The sequence below is a fragment of the Equus asinus genome, chromosome 25 (genome assembly GCF_041296235.1).
Source record: "Equus asinus isolate D_3611 breed Donkey chromosome 25, EquAss-T2T_v2, whole genome shotgun sequence".
Classification (NCBI taxonomy): Eukaryota; Metazoa; Chordata; class Mammalia; order Perissodactyla; family Equidae; genus Equus; species Equus asinus.
This window is the reverse complement of record NC_091814.1, coordinates 16624884-16649242: the sequence shown is the minus strand read 5'-3', so window position 1 is coordinate 16649242 and position 24359 is coordinate 16624884. Positions and strand designations below refer to the sequence as shown.

The 24359-nt window shown below is 43.7% G+C and overlaps 1 protein-coding gene across 3 annotated transcripts in view; it reads right to left on the bottom strand.

Moving 5' to 3' along the window:
* TDRD10 (tudor domain containing 10) overlaps window positions 1–24359 on the bottom strand; it is a 47248-nt gene that overhangs the window by 4069 nt on the left and 18820 nt on the right. For all 3 annotated transcript variants that reach the window (XM_014837114.3, XM_014837113.3, XM_014837115.3), the window contains exons 5-8: window positions 23340–23410; window positions 22536–22692; window positions 1253–1295; window positions 838–919 (exon numbers count right to left, since the gene is read on the bottom strand). In XM_014837114.3, coding sequence (XP_014692600.2) covers window positions 838–919; window positions 1253–1295; window positions 22536–22692; window positions 23340–23410 — 353 coding nt within the window. The remainder of the gene's footprint in view (window positions 1–837; window positions 920–1252; window positions 1296–22535; window positions 22693–23339; window positions 23411–24359) is intronic.

Here is a 24359-nt window from a genome sequence, read left to right as displayed (position 1 = left end):
GCCGGCCACGACCCAGGACATGTTTTCAACCCCAGATTCACTCCTCCCCGTGTTTCAGCACATGCCCAATGCACACACTTTATCACCTGCCTAAGTCACACGTGGTCAGCAAGGCAACACTGCTGCTTTAAAAAAACAAAACCAGGGGGCCAGCCCGGTGGCACAGTGGTTAAGTTCACACGCTCCACTTCAGCAGCCCAGGTTCACGGGCCAGGACCCAGGGCACAGACCTACACACTACCCATCAAGTCATGCTGTGGCAGCATCCCACATACAAAATAGAGGCAGACTGGCACAGATGTTAGCTCAGGGCCAATCTTCCTCACCAAAAAAAATAAAATAAAATAAAATAACCACTCTCCTATAGCATTTCAAGTCAGATTATTCTGGCATCCCTGTCATTAAGAATGGTGTCCACTTCCACCAGGGAAAAGGTGGGGTGGGGGGTGGGCACAAAGGGTGAAGTGGTGCACCTACAACATGACTGACAAACATCAATGTACAACTGAAATTTCACAAGATTGTAACCTATCATTAACTCAACAACAACAACAACAAAAAGAATGGTGTCCACTTGTTAAAGCAGAAGATGTTGTGGACCTGCTGATCTCATGGCATCCAGGGGGAGGGAGAGTCGCAGGCCTTCACTGTACATAAGTGGAAACAGATGTTTTAAGTCACTGTGGGTCTGAAGTCACAGCCTTAGCGCCTGGGTCTGTGCAGGCGTTCCTGAAAACTTCATCCCCCACCAGCATCATTCCTGACCCCATCCTCCAGGGAATGAACCATGTCTGTAGTCGCCATTTGCCCCGGTGGTCTCTCTACACCTCTGCTCACCTCATTTCCATGGGAACTGCAAAGAAGGTTGTCCTCGGTTTCTCCGTCTCTCCAGAAGCTTTAGGAGTGAGCTGTGTACAAGCTGGAAACCAGAAGATCAAGTCCTAGAGGCAGCAGGGCTCCCCAGCGGACTGTGTGCCCCACTCCACCCGCCCTGAGGCCCTGGCCTGCCCGCAGAGGTGGGATAAGATGGGCTTTGAAGCCACATCCTTCCAGCTCAGCCTTCAGACCCTCCGCTGGATGGGGAGGGTGTCCTGGAGGATATTCCTCAATCAAGAAAGCATCCTAGAGCAACAGAAAGGGGCATTCCCTACACTGAGGGCAAACATGGAACAAAGCTGGAAAGGAGGCTGGGCAAAGTAGATCGGGAGCTCTAGAGACACTGCAGGCAAGAGATGGCCACTCCGGGTCTCACCAGTGCTTTTGGCAAATCCTTGACCAGAAGCCTTCTCCAAAACCTAAGGGAGAAAAGGAAAAGGTATCCCTCAGGCATGGCAGTATTTATTTCATTGATTTATAGCTGAACCCATCCAAGCAGATGGGGAGACAGAGCAGCAACAGCCCCTCGCTGACACAGGCTTTAGGAGACTTCTGGGACACCCCCACTTTCCCCTCTCTCGCTGGGATCCTGAGCCAACCAAAGAAGAAACGTTCAGAAACGGACGGGAGGGAGGGAGGTGGCGCTGGGGGTACTCCATCAGGACTGAGTCCCAGAAGTCCAGGACTGCTTAGCCTGGGAAGTCCCTGCTGGCACTTCTCAGAGGGAGAAAGAGGAGAAAGCGGGGGAAATGGTTACGCTGGAAGCAGGGCTGGGTGGGGACAGAAAGGCCTGGGTGCCCTGCCACTCATTACACCCTGCAGCCCCTCAACCCACGCTGGCTCCCCTCCAGTGCTCTCACCTGGAACCCCCAGCCCCAGTTAAACACATGTATCTGCCGCTTATCACCGCTGACTGCTGCTGGAGAACATACATGACCACTGTTCGCCAATGGACACAAGGCTGCACTCCCGCCATGAGCCCCTAGAAGGTCTACTTGCCTCCTCTCCCAATGGACCACTTCACACCCTCTCCTCTCTTCAAACCCTCCACACTCCCCACCCAAGCCCCACCTGACAAGCTTATACCCCTTCATCCGGGAAAACCGAAAGTACTCAGGTGGGAAGTCCCTCATCTTCTCACCACCCAAACCACCGAATTCCCCCTCGCTTACTGTCTCAACCATCCCTCCTGTTACTTACCATGGCCACTGTCTCGCACCATCATGCCTTCTTGAGGACAGCACCCCTGCGGCCAGGACCTCTTTCTCAGCCATTGCTCTCTCCCTCCCATGTGGACGCCTCTCACCAGGAAACAAACATGCTCTATTCTCCACATTTGAAAAGACCCTGACTTGACCCCTCTGGCTACCACCTTCCTCTGCCGCCTTCACTAAAAGTGTTGTCTAGAGGTCTGTCTACTTCCACACCTGACATTTTCTCTTCAACTCGTACCAGTCAGGCTTCCCTGAAATGGCCCTGCCCTGGGTCAGCAATGACCTTCATGTTCTCCACTCTAAATTTACTTGTAGTATGCTACCCACTCCCTCCTTCCAGAAACACTTCTTCTCGTCTTCCTTGAAACTGCACACATCTCGTTTTCCTTCTCTTTCACTTTCTTTTCCTTCTCTTTCTTTTCAGCTCAACCAGTAAGTGCCAGCACATCCCAGGACTTAGTCCTCTCCTCCATCTACCTTCTCTCCAAGGTCATCTCCAGTTCCACGGTTTTATGTATCAACAGTACAGCACAGACTCCCAAATCCAGATCTCCAGCCCTAATCACTCTCTGGAATTCCACTTGACTACGGAGATGCCCATTTGATGGGACAGCTAAGAGACACACAAACTCAGCAGGTCTACAATAGACCCTCTCCCGAGCTGCTTCACCCAGCTTTCTCAAATTTAGTAAATTGCATCATTATCTACCTAGTGGTTCAGGCCAAATTCCTCTCTCCCTAGCTCCCTACATCAAATTCATCAGCAAGCCACCTCTTCCTCCAAAACACACCTGAACCCACGTACTCCCTTCTCTCTGTATCTACCACCCCAATATTAGCCATTGCCATTTCTTACCAGATATCCAAAGAATTTCCTGATGCCACATGGCCCCCACAATCCAATCACCACCCAGCGGACAACACGATCTCTTACAAACAAAAATCAGATCCCATTACTCCCCTGACGAAAACCTTCCAACATCTTCCCACTGTGCTTACAAATAAAGCCAGAGTCTCCACTTTGGCTCACCAAGGCTCCCATGATCTGACCCTCCTTTCCACTGACCTCCTCTCTGCCCACTCTCCCCTTCACCCACCATCTCACACCTTTGGGTACTTGTAGGCGCTCCCTTGTCTGGAATGTTCTTCCTCTGGTCTTCACGTGGTTGGCTCTGACTTGTCATCCAGATCTCAGCTCAGGTGTCACTTCCTTACAAAGAGGCCTCCCTAAGAACCATCTAAAGAAGTAACCTCTCAGTCTTCATCACATCACCTTATTTTAATTCTCTGGTAACTTATCCGGCATATTCTTATTTGTTTACTTATTTATTGGTTTATTGTACGTCTCTTCCCACTGGAATACAAGCATCACGAGAATGTGAATCACATTTGTCTTTTGACAATTACCTTGATCACTACGTGACCCCAGGGCCTAGAACATGGGGTTATGCCGAGTGCATACTAAGCTCTCAGTAAATATATGTTGGAAGGAAGGAAGGAAAGAAGGGAGGGAGGGAGAAAGGAAGGAAGGAGAAATGACCTGAGGCAAATTCTTAATCCTCTAAATCTTGGTTTCCTCTTCTACAGCGTGAATCACACCTGCGCTGAGGTGAGGATTTAGTGGGCTAGCATCCGTTCAGGACACGACACGCAGCAGGTGTGGAATAAATGGAAGCAGTGTGAGAGTGGTCCAAAGTGCGGGTTCTGGAGTCAGACTGTCTGGGCTCCAGTCCTGGTTCCAGAACTGACTGGCTCCTTAACTCTGGGACAGTTACTTGGTGTTCTCACCTGCAAGACAGGAGAGTAACAGCACCTCCTGCTGTAATTAGACAAGTTCACACAGCAAAGCGATTAGAACAGAGCCTGCAGAATGAGCCCTCCAGGAAGCCTAACTACCATTGTCAACCGATGAGACCCAGACCCAGTCTCCAAGCTAAGCCCTTTGCCTCTCCTCTGCGCCGACAACACAGCAGAGTGACAGAGCTGAAAATCATCCTCTAGCCAAGCACGTATGGTATCTTTTTATTTAGAATCTCCTAAGACCATTCTAAATACCAACCCCAATAACCAATTATCACCAGCAGTTTCAAGCTAAAAATTATTATTAATACAGAAACATTTTAAACCATTTTGGGTCTAATCATTATTTCCTAATGATTTAAGACATAAATATAACAACCCTGTTTTGACATTAAGTTTCAGAGGAAAATCTACCTAATCATCATCCAACCACTAGAGCAGGCACGTCACCCAGAAACAAACCTCCAATTTCAGGATGTGTTTGTAACCCAGAAGCGGCCACCTGGAAGCAACAGAGATCAAGGCAGCATCTCAGGAGCTGCCAAACCAGCCGATTTTAATTAAGTTCTATTGTTGCCACAAGCACAGTAACCCTCCTGCCCAGATCAATCAACAGCTGTTAATGGTCTCTTTACTTTGTCTGGGACATTTCTGCCAGCTGGTCAAGTGTTCTAAGAGGTAGCCTGCTCCAGAATCACGCTGGGGAGTCTGAGCAGTGGGAGAAAAGATGCAGCGCACACGAAGGTCAGTGGCCAGAGGCTTTGGGGTGGAGGAGGGCCCACTGGCTCCCCCACCCACGCCGGGGAGAAGCCCTCACACCACCACTCAGCAGGGGTGCAGCTCATGCAACACTCAGAACAGTGACGGCCCCCCTGCCTGCAGCCTCCAAGTCCGCTCACCGCCACACCATGGACCGCTGCTTGTCACCCTGGGCCATCTCTTTTTTAGGCCCCTGTCTACTTGGAGAACAGCACCTGAAAGGCACATTCTGGTGGAAATTTACTATTTACAGCTTTAACCCTCAACTGCTTCCCTTTCGTCCAACAGACCTTGCATTTCTACTATGTGCCAGGCACAGAGTGACAACGACGAAAGACACAGACCCTGTTCTCAGGGAGCCCACATTTAGTCACTCTACAAACACTTATAAAATGTGTACGTTCTAGACAGTGCCGCCATAAAGCTCACACTTTGGTGGGGGCAGCAGACAGTAAGAATACAAACAGGAATAACATCAGGTGGCCATAAGGGCAATGAAGAAACACAGGGTAAGGAGAGGGGACGAAGAGTGCTGGGCGAGAGGGGGTTGGTGACAGCTGAACAGAGACCTGAATGAAGCGAGAAAGCAAACCCTGCAGACAGCTGAGAGGAGAGCCTGTGGGCTGAGAACAGCAGGGCCAAGGCCCTAAGGTGGGGATGTGCTTGATGAGTTTGCGGTACAGCACCAGGGCTGGCATGACAAGGCACTTTAATGTCTTACCTGGACCACGTGAGACAGGTCTTGCTGCTTCCACTCTGGCCCCTGGCATCTATTCTACAGGGTCCCTTTAAAACGTAAATCTAGATGAATGAACAAAGGGTGGCCCATCCATACAACAGGAGACCACTTAGCAATAAAAAAGAGAATTGCTGATGGTGCAACCACATGGATGAATCCCAATAACATTCTGCTGAGTGAAAGAAGCCAGACACAAAGAAGCACATGCAGCATGATTCCATTTACATGAAACTCTGGAAAAGATAAATCTCATCTAAAGTGATAGAAAGTAGATCAGTGGTTGCCTGGGGCCACAAGGCGGGGAGTTACTGACAGACAGGGAAAGGGCATGAGAGGGGCTTCCGGGTAACCGAAATGTTCTATATACGATCGTGATAGAGGTTATGTGGCTGCATACATTTGTCAAAATCCATCCGACTGTACACCTAAAATGGGTTCATTTTACTTTCTGCAAGTTATACTTCAATAAGTATACTTACCGAATAATTCAATAAAGTTGATGATTTAACGTAAATTGGTTAAATCCAGTTATGTTGCTCCCTGCTCAAACCCTCCAGCGTTCTATTATGTGACTACGTAAACACGAATTGCTGCTGAATCAAGTTATATTATATTATTTTTATTCTTATACAGCCATTTCCCCAGGAATTAACTGCCTTTGTTTTTTTTTTTTTTTTTTAAGATTTTTATTTTTTCCTTTTTCTCCCCAAAGCCCCCGGTACATAGTTGTGTATTCTTCGTTGTGGGTCCTTCTAGTTGTGGCATGTGGGACGCTGCCTCAGCGTGGTCTGATGAGCAGTGCTATGTCCGCGCCCAGGATTAGAACCAACGAAACACTGGGCCGCCTGCAGCAGAGCGCGCGAACTTAACCACTCGGCCACAGGGCCAGCCCCTTAACTGCCTTTTTTTCCTCCCTCTATTTACACGGATTTCCTTAAATCTCTAGTTAGGTTTCCCCACACACCTCCAATGGCTCTTTATAACACCTCTGTGCTCAATTTTCCATTTTTCTTTGGGCAAACATCACCCCAGAGTTTCACACCGTCCTGCCCTGTCCTGGACTGGCTGCTGCACGTGTTGTACCCCTCTGTCATCATCTGGGGAGTCTCTGGTCCCTCTATTGGGTTGGATCTCACGCTCCCAGATCACCTCATTTTTTGGCTTACTGCTTAATTTTATTGGAACACGTTCCTCCATAGCTTTCTGAGAACAGGTACATGGGGTATACATTTTTTGAGACCCTACATTTCTGAATAAGTCTTTATTCTACCTAAATTCTAGATTGATTTGATTGAGAACAGATTTCAGGTTACATATCATCTTCCTGCAGAATTCAGTGACACCACACAATCTCATACCCTTCAATGTGGATTCTCTTTTTTTTTCTTCTGCTTTATCCCCCCAAATCCCCCCTGTACATAGTTGTATATCTTAGTTGCAGGTCCTACTAGTTGTGGCATGTGGGACACCGCCTCAATGTGGCCTGACGAGTGGTGCCATGTCCGTGCCCAGGACCCAAACCAATGAAACCCTGGGCCATCAAAGTGGAGCGCACGAACTTAACCACTCGGCCATGGGGCCGGCCCCTGGATTCTCTTTCTGAAGCTTTATCCCAATATTCTAAAATACACTATAATGTGCCTTGATGTCGGTTTTTATTTTCCCATTCATTATCCTGGGCACTCACTGGTTGCTTTCAATCTGAAAACTCCTATCCTTCACTCTTGGGAGAGTCTGTTATATCACTTGATACTTTCTCCCCCGTGGTGACCTGGTTCTTCCTGGACGTATATGTTGCACCAATGAAGCTGATGGTCTAATTTTATCTTTTCTCTCTCTAAAACAATCCTACTACAAAATGTTTCAATTGATAAATCCTCTCCCTCAAAAGCAATGATGACATTTGACAAAATTGTCAAAAACAACCATTTCGGGACTCTGGAAACTGACCAGAAGCATACAACAAGTTGAGAGTGTCTATTAAAAAACAGTAACAGCAAGAGGCTACAGGCACTTGAATAAGAACAGTATGATTGAGTGTTTCTGTCTAGAGCTTCTCCACTCCCAGCTCCTCCAGCGGAAAGTTCTACCAGAGCAGGCAAAGCTGTGAAAACCAGTAGCTTTGAAGGTGGCTGACTGGGTTGGGAGCAGATAGTGGAACAGCTCCACAAGCCTGAGTGTTCTCAGAACCAGCCATGCCGTGGTAAGCATATGACAAAGGCCCACAGCACAGCCCGACAATATGATCCTGTTGGCTTTTATGTGTCCTTATCTATGAAATGCCTATTCCTAGCTCTTCCCCAATTTTCCAACAGGTTGTTTCCTTTTCTCACTGATTTCTAGGAGTTTTCATTTTGCTTTACCTTTGCTTGTTTTTTAAAAATATTCTAAATCTTGAGGCTGGTCCAGTGGCATAGTGGTTAAGTTTGTGTGCTCTGCTTTGACAGCCCAGGATTCACGAGTTCAGATCCTGGACACAGACCTACACACTGCTCATAAAGCCACGCTGCGGCGGCGCCCCACATACAAAATACAGGAAGACTGACACAGATGTTAGCTCAGGGCCAAACTTCCTCACCAAACAAATAATAATAATAAAAAAATTTAAAAGAAAAAATTCTAGATCTTAATCGAGAGGCCAACAAACTTTTTCGGTAAAGAGTCAGAGAGTAAATATTTTAGGCTTTGTGGCCACATGGTCTCCATCTCAACTATTCAACTCTGCTGTTGTTGTGTGAAGCAGAGACAATATGTAAACGAGTGGTTGAAGTTGTTTTCCAATAAAACTTTATTTCTGGACACTGAAATCTAAATTTCATACACTTTCCATGTGTCATGAAATAGTGTTCTTCTTTTGATTGTTTTCCTCAACCCCAATTTAAAAATGTAAAGAACAGGGCTGGCCCGGTGATGCAGGGGTTAAGTGTGTACGTTCCACTTTGGCGGCCTGGGGTTGCCAGTTCAGATCCCGGGTGTGGACATGGCACCACTTGGCAAAAGCCATGCTGTGGTAGGCGTCCCACATATAAAGTGGAGGAAGATGGGCACGGATGTTAGCTCAGGGCCAGGCTTCCTCAGCAAAAAGAGGGGGATTAGCAGCAGATGTTAGCTCAGGGCTAATCTTCCTCAAAAAAAAAAAAAGTAAAGACCATTCTTAGAACTTCCACTCTGGGAAGATGGCATAGATCTACATTTTCCTATTCCTTCTGCTGAGTACAACTAAAAACTCTGGACGTTACATGTAACACAAACAGATGACTTTGATCCTGGGACCAAGGGACAACACAGTGATGCTTTCCCTGGGTTTTCTTCTCACCTCCAATGTCCTAGACTTAGAACTGAAGAATCCAGAAACACCAACAGGCACAGACAAAAAAAAGGTCTCAACAAAATCCTGTTCTCTCTAGCCAAAGGACCAGAAAAGGGGCAGCCTAACGTGACAGAAAACTTCTAGATAATAATTGCTCTACTCCAGCTAAACACGCGCACACACACACACAAATGACCCCATGTCCATGCACACCAACAGAGACAAGTGAGGAGCCTGGACTTCCACCCTCAAGGGGCTGTGATGAATCACCCTAACACCTCCACCTCGTTGTGTTACAGAAGGCCAAGGAGGCAGCCAGGAATTTCAACCCCCAAACCAGTAACAAAAACCAGGCCCCCCACCACACTTCCCCTGCCTTGTGGCATCAGTAGGACCACACCCACCAGCACTAATAAGCCCCCCTCCATGGGGTGGCATCAGAGAAGCCCTGTTGGAGAGTCAGGACTGTCCCCTGTGGTAGCAAAGCCACCTACACCCGGGTGTCAGTGGAGACAACACAGAGAACCAGAACTCCCACCCCCATAACAGAAACAAGGAGCCACCACTGCTTTGGGAGGCAGAATGGGGAACCCGGACTTCTATCCTCACCTGGCAGGGAGAAGGCAGTACCCCGCGTCCCCTGCTGGAGCGGAGCCAGAGAAAGCCAGAAAACAGAAGGTTTGCATAAAACCCAGAGTCTCACAAAACAATAAGAAAACACCCAGGTTTCAGCTGAAACGCACTCATCATACCAGGAACCAAGGAAATCTTAAACCAAATGAAAAAAGACAATAAAAACCTGCCAACACCGAGATGACTCAGACGTTAGAGTGACCTGACAGACATTTTAAAGCAGTCATGATAAAATGCTTCCACAAATGATCACAAGCACCCTTAAAACAAATGAGAAAACAGAAAGCCTCAGGAAAGAAATAGAAGTCTCAGCAAAACATTGCACAATACAAAGAAAGTGGGAAGTTTAGAACTGAAAAATACAAGAACTGAAATAAAAAGCCCAGTAGATAAACTAAATGACAGAATTGAGGGGACAGGAAACAATCAGTGACTGGAAGAGAGAACAATTGAAATTACACAACCTGAACAATAGAGAGAAAGTAGATTTAAAAAACCTACAGATTCAAAAAGGTGAGTGAACCCAGAATAGCATAAATTCAAAGAAATCCATGCCAAGACACAAAAACTTCTGAAAACTAAGGACCAAGAAAAAAATCTTCAAAGCAGCCAGAGAAAAATGACTATTTCCGAAACAGGAAAAACTATTTGAATGACAGCGGATTTCTCATCAGAACCCATGGAGGCCAGAGGAAATGGCACAATATTTCTCAAGTGCTGAGAGAAGAGAATTGTATACCTAGTGAAGACACCCTTCAGGAATGAAGGGGAAATTAAGACATTCTCAAATGGAGGAAAACTAAGAATTCATCACTAGCAGACCAACCCTACAAAAATGGCCACAGGAAGTTCTCTAAACAAAAAGGAAATGATAAAAAAAGGAACTCTGAAACAGCAGGAAGAAAGAAAGAACATGGTAAGAAAAAATATGGGTAAATACAATAGGCTTTCATTTTCCTGAGTTTTCTAAATTATGCTTGACAGTTGAAATGAAAATTATAACACTGTCTAATGTGGTTCTAAGTGAAACAGAGGAAACAGACAAGACAAATATATTATAAACAGGAGGGAAAAGGGAGGTAGGTTTTCTACACTTCACTCAAACTGGTAAAATTGACAGGCGGAGACTATGATTAGTTAAATATATACAATGTAAGGTAAGTTATGTATGTATAAGAGCAACCACTTAAAAAGGTATATAGGCGGCCGTCCTGGTGGTGTAGTGGTTAAGTTTGTGCACTCCACTTCTGCGGCCCAGAGTTCACAGGTTCAGATTCTGGGTGCAGACTAAAACTGCTCATCAAGCCATGCTGTGGTGGCATCTCACATGAAACAGAGGAAGATAGGTACAGATGTTAACTCACTGACAGTCTTCCTCAAGCAAAAAGAGGAAGATTGGCAATAGATGTTAGCTCAGGGCCAATCTTTCTCACAAACAAAATAAATAAGAAGGTACATAAAGAGACACATTTAAAAACATTACAGATAAATCAAAATTGAATTCTAAAAGATGTTCAAGTAAATCACAGGCAAACAGAGAAACAAAAAGCAGAACAAACAGAAAACAAAAAATAAAATGGCAGACTTGAGCCCCAACAGATCAATAATTACATTAAACATCAATTTAAAGATGGAGGGGCCGGCCCAGTGGCGCAGCAGTTAAGTGTGCACATTATGCTTCTCGGCGGACTGGGGTTTGCCGGTTCGGATCCCGGGTGCAGACATGGCACCGCTTGGCAAGCCATGCTGTGGTAGGCGTCCCACATATAAAGTAGAGGAAGATGGGCACGGATGTTAGCTCAGGGCCAGTCTTCCTCAGCAAAAAGAGGAGGATTAACAGCAGATGTTAGCTCAGGGCTAATCTTCCTCAAAAAAAAAAAAAAAAGGATGGAGACTGGCAGTGTAGATTAAAAAACATGACCCAACTATATGCTGTCTACAAAAAAGCTCACTCCAAATGTAATGATATAGGCAGGTTTAAAGTTAAAAGATAGTAGAAGATATATCATGCAAACATTAATGAAAGGAAAGCAGAAATGGCTACAATAATATCAGATAAAGCAGACCTCAGAACAAAGAAAATTACTGAAGACAGAGAGGAATATTACATAATTATAAAAGGGTCACTCTACCAAGAATACGAAGCAATCCTAAAGGTGCATGCACCAAAGAAAGAACTGCAAAATATATAACAAGAAACTAAGAGAATTGAAAGGAGAAATACACAAATCCACACTTATAATTAGAGACTTCAACACCTCTCTCTCAACAATTGATAAAACAACTAGAGAGAAAACCAGCAAGGACACAGAAGAACTCAACAGCACTACTGACCAACAGGATGCAATCAACGTGGACAGAACACTCCAGCCAACAACAACAGAATACACGTCTCTTTAAATGCCCACACAACATACACCAAGACAGACTGTATCCTGGGCCAGAAATTACTCTCAATAAATGTAAAAGGATTCAACTCATGAAATACTCTCTCCAACCACAACAGAATTAAATCAAAAATCAGTAACAGAAAATATGTGGAAATCTCCAAATATTTGCAAAGTAAATAACACACTTCAAAATAACCCACAGAACAAAGAAATCAAAAGGAAAAATTAAAAATATTTTTAACTGAATGAAAATGAAAACACAACAAACGTGAAAATCAAAAACAGTATCAAAATTTGTGGGGTAAAGCATCACCTAAAGAGAAATTTATAGCACTAAAAGCCTACATGAGTAAATAAAAAAGGTTACAAGTTAATGACCTCAGCTTTGACCCTAAAGAAAACAAAAAAGAAAAAGCAAAGTAAACCCAAAGAAAACAGAACAAAGGAAGTAATTAAGATAAGAGCAGAAATCAATGAAATTGAAAACAGAAAAAGAATAGAGAAAATCAATGAAACAAAGAGCTGGCTGGGGCCGGCCAGTGATATAGGGTTAAGTTCACACGTTCCACTTTAGGGCCCAGGGTTAGGGGGTTCGGATCCCAGGTGTGGCCATGGCACTGCTTGGCAAGCCATGCTGTGGTAGGCATCCCATGTATAAAGTAGAGGAAGATGGGCATAGATGGTAGCTCAGGGCCAGTCTTCCTCAGCAAAAAGATGAGGATTGGCAGCAGATGTTAGCTCAGGGCTAATCTTCCTCAAAAAAAAAAAAAAAGAGAAACAAAGAGCTGGTTCTTTGACAGGATCAACAAAAGTGATAAACATCCAGAAAGAATGACAAAGAAACAGAGAAAATCCAAATTACCAGTATCAGGAACAAAATGGGATATCACTACAGACACCGAAGACATCAAAAGGATAATACAGGGAATACTAAGAACAACTCTACACACATATATACAAATATAAATGTCAAACACTAAGTTTGACAACTTAGACAAAATTACCACTTCCTCAAAAAACAAACTATCACAACTCACCCAATCTGAAACAGATCATTTGAATAGCCTCATAAATACTAAAGCAACTGCACTCATAAGTAAAAGCCTTCCAAGGGGCTGGTCCCGTGGCCAACTGGTTAAGTTCGTGTGCTCTGCTTTGGTGGCCCAGGGTTTCGCCAGTTCGGATCCTGGGCGCGGACGTAGCACCGCTCATCAAGCCATGCTGAGCCAGCGTCCCACACAGCACTACCAGAGGCACTCACAACTAGAATATACAACTATGTACTGGGGGGCTTTGGGGAGGAGAAGAAGGAAAGAAAAAAGAAGACTGTCAACAGATGTTAGCTCAGGTGCCAATCTTTAAAAAAATTTTTTTCTTAATTTTTTAAAAAAGCCTTCCAGGGGCCGGCCCTGTGGCCAAGTGGTGAAGTTCACACGCTACGTTTTGGCGGCCCAGGGTTTCGCTGGTTTGGATCCTGGGCACGGACATGGCACCGCTCATCAAGCCATGCTGAGGCGGCGTCCCACATGCCACAACTAGAAGGACCCACAACTAAGAATACACAACTATGTACCGGGGGGCTTTGGGAAGAAAAAGGAAAAATAAAATCTTAAAAAAAATATATAAATAAAAAGCCTTCCAAAAAAGAATTCTCCAAGCCCAGATGGTTTCACTGGAGAATTCTACTAAACATTTAAAGAAGAATTAACATCAATTCTACACAGTCTCTTTCAAGAGGAGGAAACACTTCTCTGTTCATTTTATATAGCTAGTATTACCATGATCCTAAAACCAAAGACGGTACAAAAAAAGAAAACTACAGCCCAAGATCCTTCATGAAAACAGATGTAAATATCCTAACAAAGTATTAGCAAATAGAATTTATCAATATACAAAAATAATTATACACCATGACTAAGTTGGGTTTATCCCAGGAATGCAAGGCTGGTTCAATATTTGAAAAAATTAATCAATGTAACCCAACATATGAACAGACTAAAGAAGAAAAATCACATGATCTTACCATTCAATACAGAAAAGACATTTGACAAAATTCAACATGTTATAGGTTGAGTTATGCCCCCCACCCCAAAAAGGATATGTTTAAGTCTTAACCCCCAGTACCTCAGAATGTGACCTTCTTCGGAAATAGGGTCTTCATAGAGGTAATCAAGTTAAAATGAGGTCACTTGGGTGGGTTCTAATCCAATGAGTGTCCTTATAAAAAGAGAAAATTTAGACACAGAGATACAGAGGGAAGACACTGTGAAGAAACATAAGGAGAATGCCACGTGAAGACAGAAGACTGGAGTGATGCATCTATAAGCCAAAGAATGCAGACTGCTGCCAAACACCAGAAGCCAGGAAGGCAAGGAAGGACTCCCCCCCAGGTTTCAGAGGGAGCATCACCCTGCTGACACCTTGATTTTGGACTTCTAGCTTCCAGAACTATGAGACAATAAATTTCTGCTGTTCTAAGCCACCCCATTTGTGGTATTTTGTTATGGCAGTCCTAAGAAACTAATCCAACACCCATTCACGATAAAAACTCGGAAAAACAGAAATAGAGGAGAACTTCATCAACTTAATAAAAAGCACCTACAAAAAAACCTACGGATAAGATTACACTTTAGTGTGAAAGACTGAATGATTTCCACCCTAAGAGAACGAGGCAAGGATGTCCACTCTTACTACTATAATTCAACACAGTGCTAGAAATTCTAGCTAGTGCTAAGGCAAGAAAAAGAAACAGAAGGCATATAGATCAGAAAGGGAAAAATAAAACTGGCACTGTTGCAAATGAAATGATTGTCTACATAGAAAATCCCAAGGGATCCACAAAAAAAGAAAAAACAAAACTTTGAACTAACAGGTGAGTTCAGCAAGGTCAGAGGATGCAAAATAAACATACAAAAATCAACTGCATTTCTATGGACTACCAATGAACAAGTGGCCACAGAAATCAAAAATACAACGCAATTTACAATCAATCAAATAAAATGAAATATTTAAGTATAAACCTAACAGAATATGTTAGGATTTATATGCTGAAAACTACATAATGTTGATGAAAGAAATCAAAGAAGATCTGAATAAATGAAATATAAACTCTGTTTACAGATTGGAAGACGTATTAGTAAAGATGGCAATTCTCCTCAAACTGACACACAGGTTTAACGCAATTCCTATCAAAATCCCAGGCAAAGTTTTTGTAGGCGTAGACAAGATTATTCTAAAATTTACATGCAAAGGAACTAGAACAGCTAAAACAACTTTGAAAAAGAATAATAAGGGAGAATGAATCAGTCCACCCAATTTCAACACCTCTTACATAGCGACAGTAACCAAGACTGTGTGGTATTGGCGGAGGCATACACACAGATATCAATAGAACAAAACTAATAACCCATAATAAATCCACACAAATATGTCCAACTGATTTTTGATAAGCTGCAAAAGCAATTTAATGGAGGAAATATGCCCTTTCCAACAAATGGTGCTGGAGCACTTGGACGTCTATGGGCCAAAAAACAAAACTCAACCTAAGTTTCACAGCTTATACAAAATTAACTCAAAACAGGTCATGCACTTCAATGTAAAACATAAAACTATATAACTTTTAGGAAAAAAATAGGAGAAAACCTTCGGGATGTAGGGTTGGCCAAAAATTTCTTAGACTTTACAACAAAAGCACCACACATAAAAAACAGGGAAAACTGATAAATTGGACTTCTCTGAAATTTAAAACTTTTGCTCTGCAAGAAATCTGTTAAGAAGATCAAGCTACAGAGTAGGAGAAAATATTTGCAAACCACACATCTAACAAAGGACTAATATCTAGATTATATAAAGAACTTTCAAAACTCAACAACAAAAAAACAAACAACTCAGAACACGGGCAAAAGAAATGAGACATTTCACTGAAGAGGATATGATGACAAATAAGCACATGAAAAGATGTTAACAACATTAGCATTAGGGAAATGCAAATTAAAACCATAATAAGATATCACTATACACCTATCAGAATGGCTAAAATAGAAAACAATGACAACACCAACCACTGCAGGGGATGCAGAGAACTCCTCATACATTTCTAGTGGGGAATGTAAAACAGTACAGCCATTCTGAAAACAGTATGGCTGTTTCTTAAAATAGTTAAGCATGAATGACCGTTCCACTCGGCAACTGCAATTTTGGGCATTTATCCCAGAGAAACATGCAAATTGTGTACATGAGTGTTTACAGCAACTTTATTTGTAATAGCCAAAAACTAGAAATGATCTAGATGTCCTTCAAGGAGTGAATGGTAAGCAAACTGTGGTACATTCATACCACAGACTACTATTCAACATTAAAAAGGAATGAACTATTGATATATGCAACAACCTGGATGAATCTGCAAAACATTATGCTGACGGTAAAAAGCCAATCCCAAAAGGTTACATACTGTATTATTCCACTTATATAACATTCTTGAAATTATGAAATTACAGACATGGAGAACAGATTAGTTGTTGCCAGGGGTTAAGGCAGGAATGGGGATGGGAGGGAAGTGGGCGTGGCTATAAAAAGGCAACATGAAGGATCCTTGTGGTGATGGAAACGCTCTGCGTCTTGACGGTATCATTGTCAATAACCTGGTTGTGCTATTGTTTTGCAAAATGTTACCAGTGGGGGAAACTGTAAAGAACACAAGGGATTTCTCTGTATTGTTATTTACAACTGCACGTAACTCTACAATTATCTCAATATATAAAGTTGAAAGCATTCTTATCTTGCCAGAAACATAAAAACAGGCAGCGGGCCGGACCTGAACTGCCCTCCAAAGTCTGCTGACCCCTGTCCGGACCCTTTGTTGGTTATATTATTGCAAATATCTTCTTCCAGTTTTTGGCTTGAATTTATTTTCCTTTATATTATCTTTCAAAGAAGGTAAATTCTTAATTTTAATTCATCCATCTTTTTTTTTTTTCAGTTAATTCTTTATGCCTTAACAATTCTTATTCTACTCTGAGGTCATAAAGATATTCTTCTATAATTTTTCAAAAAGTTTTAAAGTTTTGTCTTTTATACTTAAGTCTCTAGTCCATCTAGAATTTATTTTTGTGCATGAGGTAAAGGAGGGATATAATTTCATATTTTTCTACATGAATAAGCAATTGTCCTGGTTCAATATGAAGTAAGTGTCCACGCTTTCAGCAGAGATCTACAACTCTACCAGAATAAGTAGTTTCTGCATTTGCATGAGCCTCTTTTTGGGCTACTATATTTTATTGGTCATACTGTCCATCCTTAGGCCAATACCACGATGTCTTCTAGTAGGGCAAGGCCTTCCATCTTCCTTTTCAGAAAGAAGTGCCTTAAATATTATTAGGCTTTGGTCTCATTTAAATTTTAGAATTGGCCTGTCTCATTCCTGAGAAAACCTGTGGAAATTCTGATTGGAATTACATACAATAGATAGAACAATTTGGGGAGAAATGACTCTTGAATAACTTATTGTGTCTTCCTATCCATGAACATGGCACTTTCCTTATTTATTTTAAATCTTCCTTAAAGATTTTCAGTAAAGTTCAGTGATTTCCCCCAGACAGGCCATGCTCACCTTTCACTGGATTTATTCCTAGGTACCTTAATATTTTTAATTGCTCTTGTAAAAGTTATATTTTTAAAATTATATTTTGTTGTTTATTCATGGCAAACATAAATGCAATTGATTTGGGTATACTTGATCTTATGTAACCAGCTACCTTATTAAGTAAGTTTTTCTATGTAAAGAAACATCATCTGTAAATAATGACAGTTTTGTTTCACCTGTTTCAAAATTCATGCCTTTAACTTATTTTTCTCGTCTTACTAGACAAAACTAGACCCCCAGTCCATGCTGAGCAGAAGTGGTGATGGTGGGCAACTTACCTCGGTCCTGCTTCCAAAGAGAAGGCTTATAATGTTTCTCCATTCAAACATTATTTTCTGTAGAGCTTTGGTACATAGCCTTTATCAAACTAAAAATAACCTATTTCTGGCTGTCAAGAATTTTTTTAAATCATAAATTAGTGAATTTAATCAAATGCTTTTGCTGTGTCTATTTAAGACAATCATACAGTTTTCATCATTTAATCTGGTAATGTAGTGAAAGATTTATCGTTTTTCTAATATTAAACTACTTTTGCATCTTTCGGGAAAAAAACCAACTTGTCCTTATTGAAGGACACTACCTTCATCAGCCAACATTGACTTCATTTTGCCAATATCTTGTTTAGAAACGTTGCATATGTCTTCGTGAGTGGAAGCAGCCTGCAATTTTTCTTTCTTATGCTCTCCTGTCTGGTTTGACATCCAGGTTACACCGGCCTCATAGCATGAGGCAGGGAGCATCTCTCTTACTTTATTCTTTGGAAGAACTTATATAATACTGGAATCTCTGTTGCTTGAAAACCTGGTAAAATTTGCCGACAAAACACCTTGAGCCTGGTATTTTCTTTGTGAGAAGATTATAAACTACGATTCAACTACTTCACAGTTATAGGACCATCAGGGTTCTTCTACTAGTTTTAAAAGTGATGCACTTTAGGAAATGTGTCCATTTCTTCTAAGTGTTCAAATTTATTACCATATTATCTTCTTATATTTTAATCTCTACCGATCTCTTTTTCATCACTAATATTATTTATGCCCTTTTCTCCCTTTCTCTTCATTAATCACGCCAAAGGTTTTTCTACTTCATTAACCTCTTTAAAGAATGAAATTTTGGCTTTATTGATCCCTTCTATTGTAGCATTATTTTTTATGCTTCCCCTCCCACAGCTTTATTGAGATTAACTGACATCTAACTGTAGCTTTGTTTATAAAATTTGTTTTGTTTTGCTTTGTCTTTTTGAGGAAAATTAGCCCTCAGCTAAAATTTTTAAAAACATCATTTTAAAAATTGTCTGCTCTCTGGGGCCAGCCCCGTGGCCGAGTGGTTAAGTTTGCGTGCTCCGCTGCAGGTGGCCCAGTGTTTCATTGATTCGAATCCTGGGCTCAGACATGGCACTGCTCATCGAGCCATGCTGAGGCGGCATCCCACATGCCACAACTAAGAACATACAACTATGTACCAGGGGGCTTTGGGGAGAAAAAGGAAAAAATAAATTAATTAAAAAAAATTGTCTGCTCTCTATTTGAGTTTCTTTTTACTTTTCATCTACTTCTTCAATCAACTCTTAGCTCATTAATTTTCAAGCCGTCTCCTTTGCTCACTTAAGCATTCAGTACTGTACATTTCCTGGCACGTACTGCTTTCACTATAGTCCACAACTTTTCAGGGAAGTATTTTCCTTATCATTAAGTTCTAAGTATTTTTAAATTTCTGCAATGATTTCTTCTTTGACCCATGTGTGGTTTACTTAGGAATGTTTTTTCAAATTTCCAAATGGATGGAAATTCATGTTTATCTTTTGGTTACTTATTTCTGATGTAAATGTTCCTCGAAAACTACATGCATCCCAAAGGAAGCAAGGTGAGCCCCATAACACTCTTTCCTAGTATCTGGTTCTGACATGACTAAACTTACTCTCCCACCCCAAACAATTCTAAAACTAGGCAGGATATACGAACTAACCATTGCTGGCACGGCCTCATGATAGCGGACAGCAGAGGGCAATTTGAGAAAAGGAAGGCATGTGAGGTGAGCGCCACATTCGCTCTGGCCTTCTGCTGGGGGGCATTTTCCAAACCACAGCAAAGGGAAGCAGAGCCCTAGCCGTCGGGCAGTCTCTCGGGGCAGGAGAAATGCAGGTAAACATTTGGATATCAGGAACTTATGGGTCAGGCCACCAGGATCAAAGGAGCCACAGAAAAGTCCCAGAAATCTAGGGGCTCACCTCAGGTCCTTGGCTGAATCCTAAGCCGCCCACATGCAGGACAAGTTCTAGGAGGCCTTGGAGAGAAGAGCAGATGTAGGGGGTGGGGGAGAGGGAGCTGAGAGAAGAGCACAGATATCAGAGGTCTTAGAGCACTGGGGAGACAACGGAGTTCCAACCCAGCCAGCGTGGAGAGAGCTTGGTAAGCACCCCGACCCGCACCTGAGACCATACAAGGCCAAGCCTTAGGAAGAGGATTTCACCCAAGAACTAAGACTCCAACTGAAGTACACCAATCCCAACAAAGAAAACCCATTTTAATAAGATCAAAAGATCAGCTAGTAATTGCATTTTTGCTAGAAAAAAAATTTAACACTATTTAGAAAACATACTACAAAGTCTCTACAATATAACATCCACAGTATCCAACATACAATTAAAAATCACTCTATTTGTAAAGAAGCCTTGACCCGTAATCGAGGAGGTACATGTCAACAGAAGCAAAGCCACAATTGACCCAGATGCTGGAATTAGCAGAAAATGATTTTATAACTATTGTAAATACATTAAAGAATCTACAAGAAAAGGTGGACACAATGGGTGAAAAGATGACAGAGTTCAGCAAAGAAATGGGGGAAAAAAGAACCAAACGGAAACTGGAAAATATACTATCTAAAATGAAAAATTCATTAAATAGGCTTAATTGCAGAATGGACGTAGAAGAAAAGATTAAAGAACTTCAAGACAGGGCAGTTTGGAAAAGTGGGAAAGCTGTGACTACACATAAACTGAGACCAGTGAGCAGGGTGGTGTGAAAGTCTTCAGAGGCTCGACAGGCAGCTTCAGAACAGGCAGAGGGCTGGGTTCCACCGGGAGTGGGGTTTTGCAAGATATGACCTAGTGAGTTAAGGGCGTTTAAACTAAGGTAGTTATAACTAGGGAATCAAATCTAACAAGAGAAATGAGGGAGTAAAGAGAGGTTCAAACAGTGAAGAAAGGGTGGGGGCAGTGGATTTAGGGTCCCAATGTGTCTAATCGTTGGACTGAGGGCCTTGCTACTCAAAATGTGGTCCCAGGACCGGTAGCACCAGCACCACCTGGCACTTGGGCAAGTTCTCAGACCCCGCCCTAGACGCGCAATCAGCATCTCTGTGGGTGGGGCTCAGCAAGCTGTGCAACAAGCGCTTCAGTTTATTCTGATGCTGTTTAAGTTTGAGACCCACTCTTCTAGAGGAAGAGAGCTGCAAAGAAGGGGAGAAGGGCAGAGTCCAGTGCTTGAAATGGATATTTTGGGGATGTTCAGTTAAGAGCAACAATGAAGTCTGACATGTAGCTACGAGAATGAGAAACTGTGACTGAGTAGAAAAACAGATCATTAAAGATACAGTGGTCTAGGAAATAAGGGGCTGGACTCTCAGACAGAACATCCACATGGACACTGAATTTGAGTGATCACAGGAGAGACAGATAGGGAGCCAGAAGCTGAAGTTATCAGTGAATAAGGGGCCATGATGGAGAGAAGGGTGGATGACTGCAACCAAAAAGGTCAGTAAGTAGTGTAACCTGACAGCCTGTCCTTCCAAAGAGCTAGACCAGCTTAAAAAGAGAGGAAGAAAAAAATAGTTTGGAACTAGCAAAGGGGGCCACCTCTGACAATTTTATTGTGGTGATTCCAGTCTGCCTCTCGACCCCCATCTCCAACTTCCCTAGCTGTGGCTGACCTTGTTAACTGCCTGCCAATATGCATTCTTTCTTTTCTTGCTGACAGAACTCTAAGTTTAGCAACAATGTGCCTATTTTATTTATTTTTTGTGCGTGTGCTTTTTTTGGTGAGGAAGATTGGCCCTGAGCTAACATCTGTTGCCAATTTTCCTTTTTTTCTTTTCTCCCCAAAGCCCCAGTACATAGTTGTATATCCCAGTTGTAGGTCATCCTAGCTCTTCCATGTGGGACACTGCCTCAGCATGGCCTGATGAGCAGTGCTAGGTCCACGCCCAGGATCTGAACTGGTGAACTCTGGGCCACGGAAGTGGAGCGCACGAACTTAACCACTCAGCCACGGGACCCGCCCTGTGCCTATTTTAAAAGCTACATTTTCCAACCTCCTTTGCATTTAAGACCATGAATTGAAGTTTTCTACAACAAACATAAGCGGGATTGAGGCCAGGGCTTCTGAGAATGTGCCTTTTATGAGGACACAGCCCCTTACTCTCTGCCTCAGTCCCCTTCTTCCTGCCTGGAACCCTGACAACATCATGGCGTTCCCATACCAACCACGGATCCCTAACTCCTGACCTCTTCCATGGAAAACACGAAGGAACGGCTAACTTGTTTAAGTCACCACTGTTTGGGTTTCCTCGTATACGAGGCCATGACAGTCTCTGAAGTGGGATCCTTTGCTCCTGGTTCACCTCCACCTACTGAGAATGGGCTCACCTCACCTGAGGGAAGCTCCTGGGTGAGGCCTCCCCTTCTCTGTCCACAAAGACAGCTCCCCACATGCACAACCTGCACCATTAACTCCCCCCTTCCCATACCTCATATTTTGGCAATATTTGTCTTCCTGCCAAGAAGGACCAGATTTTATTTTCTTTTGTCTTACACCTCACACCAGCAGCCAGAACAAGGCTGTGCAAACAATAGATACTCAGTTAATCCTTGCTACACTGACCAAGCAAAAGATTCCATTTCAGTATCCCAGGTTGAAAAGCCCTGGCTGAACTGCCTGATAACCCTTTCGACCCTGCCAAGAATAGTCTTCTCTTTATTTAAAAATTCCAAGTCTTCTGCACCAGACGTGGCTTCTGACTGTCAAGGGTCATAAGTTTCCCTAATTTCATCCGAGCCCCTGCCTTCTCCAAAATAAGATGAGACTGAAGGAGGATGGAAGGATGGACAGTACGGTCTGCCAAGCTCTGAGGAGTGGACACAAAGCAACCCGGAGCACAGAGAGACCAGAAGACATACCGGCAGCTCCTGCGGCCGCTCGGACACGTCAGAGGTCCTCTTGGGAGAGCTTTTGTTTGAATTCACGTACAGTTTTCGTTGGTGGAAGAGTTTCCCATTCAGCTCCTGGATCGCGAGTGCCACTTTCTGCACAGAGCCCAGATCCACAAACGCGAAGCTGCAAAGGAAGGAGAGAGGGCAGCTCTGAGCACATCACAGAGAGCAGAATGCGGGAGGGCAGCTAGCCGGAGCCGGAGCAACAGTCTCCTCCATCCTCCCAGAGGCCCAGAAGGGCAGCTGGTCCAAGGACACAAACAAGCCACACTGAGGTCCCGACTTGGGCCAGGCTGGGTGGCGGGAGAGACTGTCCTGGGCGTCTGGGGCTCAGAAGACGTGCATTGACTCTAGCTCTCTCCACCACACGGCTGCAGCTTTGGGGTTCTTTCTTACTATTCCCCTCAAAGGCTCAGAGCAATTTTACTGCCTTGAAAACACAGGAAAGTGTGAGTAGGTCCAGTTTTGAGGGGCAACCAAGGCTGAGGGAGGTGCAGTAACTTGCCTCAAGTCAGAAAACAGAGCAAGGATGTTACCGAAAATAAACCCGGGTCTCTGAACTTCTAACCAGAGGTTGTCCTGACAAGACAGCATCAGCTGCCAGGTGAGAGGGTAGATATGGAAAGGGGGTTTTCCAGTGTCACTCTGCCAAGTCGTGGTGGGTGTGGATTTGGGAGGTGCTGACTGGCCTGCAACATCAGTGCATCAGCAACAGGGACCAGGAGGAAAGGAGCTGCTTCCCAAAGAAAACACAGGAAGAACAGTCATTACCATCTGCAGCCGTTCTGGATTTTGTGGACGTGGAGAGGGCTGAAGTCCTTCAGAAGGTACCGAATTTCCTCCTACAGCAGCAGCGTTTAAAAGAGAAAGAGACCCAGAGACAAAACTTAGAACCAGTTCTCGAGGTTTCGGATCCCCAACCAGCTCATCTCTATCAACTGCACAGAGACTTAGAGAATGTCTCACGCGCTGTGTGTGTGCCAGGTTTTGTGCTGTGACGCAAACACAGAGACAAGAAAGAGATAAGCCCGACCTTCAACTGAAGCTCACCAGTCCAGCGGGGCTAGAGACAAGACAGTCAAGTAAACAGACCATTCCACCACAGGGTGATAAACTCCACGAGGAGGAGTGCAGACGGCTACAGGAGCACACAGGATGAGTATCTAAGAAACCCAGATCTGGAGGGAAAGCAGGTGATCAGGGTGGGCTCCCAGGAGGAAGTGGTTTTTAATTTATTAGGAATCTAGGCTCTCTCCCTTTCCTCTTTACTCAGGCAGGGAAGCTGGCTCTAACCAAACCTCCTAGGCAAGGCCAACTGCGTCTGCTGTCCTGTATTCACGGCAGCCTTCCTTCATCTCTTTCTTCACGCATTCATTCACCAGACATTCAGCAAACACACGCCACATGCAAGCCTTATGCCGAGGGTTACAGCAGATACTAACTGGAATTCAATACAAGTCCTGCGCTCAAGGAGCTTACAGTTCAGTGGGGGATATGCACAGGAGATCCCCATCTACTCGAAGGTGCAGAGGGAAGTCAGGGAGAGAGAGAAGGGGAGAGAGGGCAGAGCGCTGAGACCGCTCAGCCCCCATCAAGCTGCTGGTATCCACCACACCTTCTTTGCAAGTCTCTCCTCCCCACGGCCTCTTAACGTAGCCTGGCCACCACTGTCACGGGATCCCTCCCGTTCCCCGACCCTGGACGCGGCTCCACATCCACTGTCAACTCTTTCCCCTCACCTGCCCTCAGGCTGCTCCCTCTCCTGCGCCCCGCCCCGCCCCGCCCCTTCCC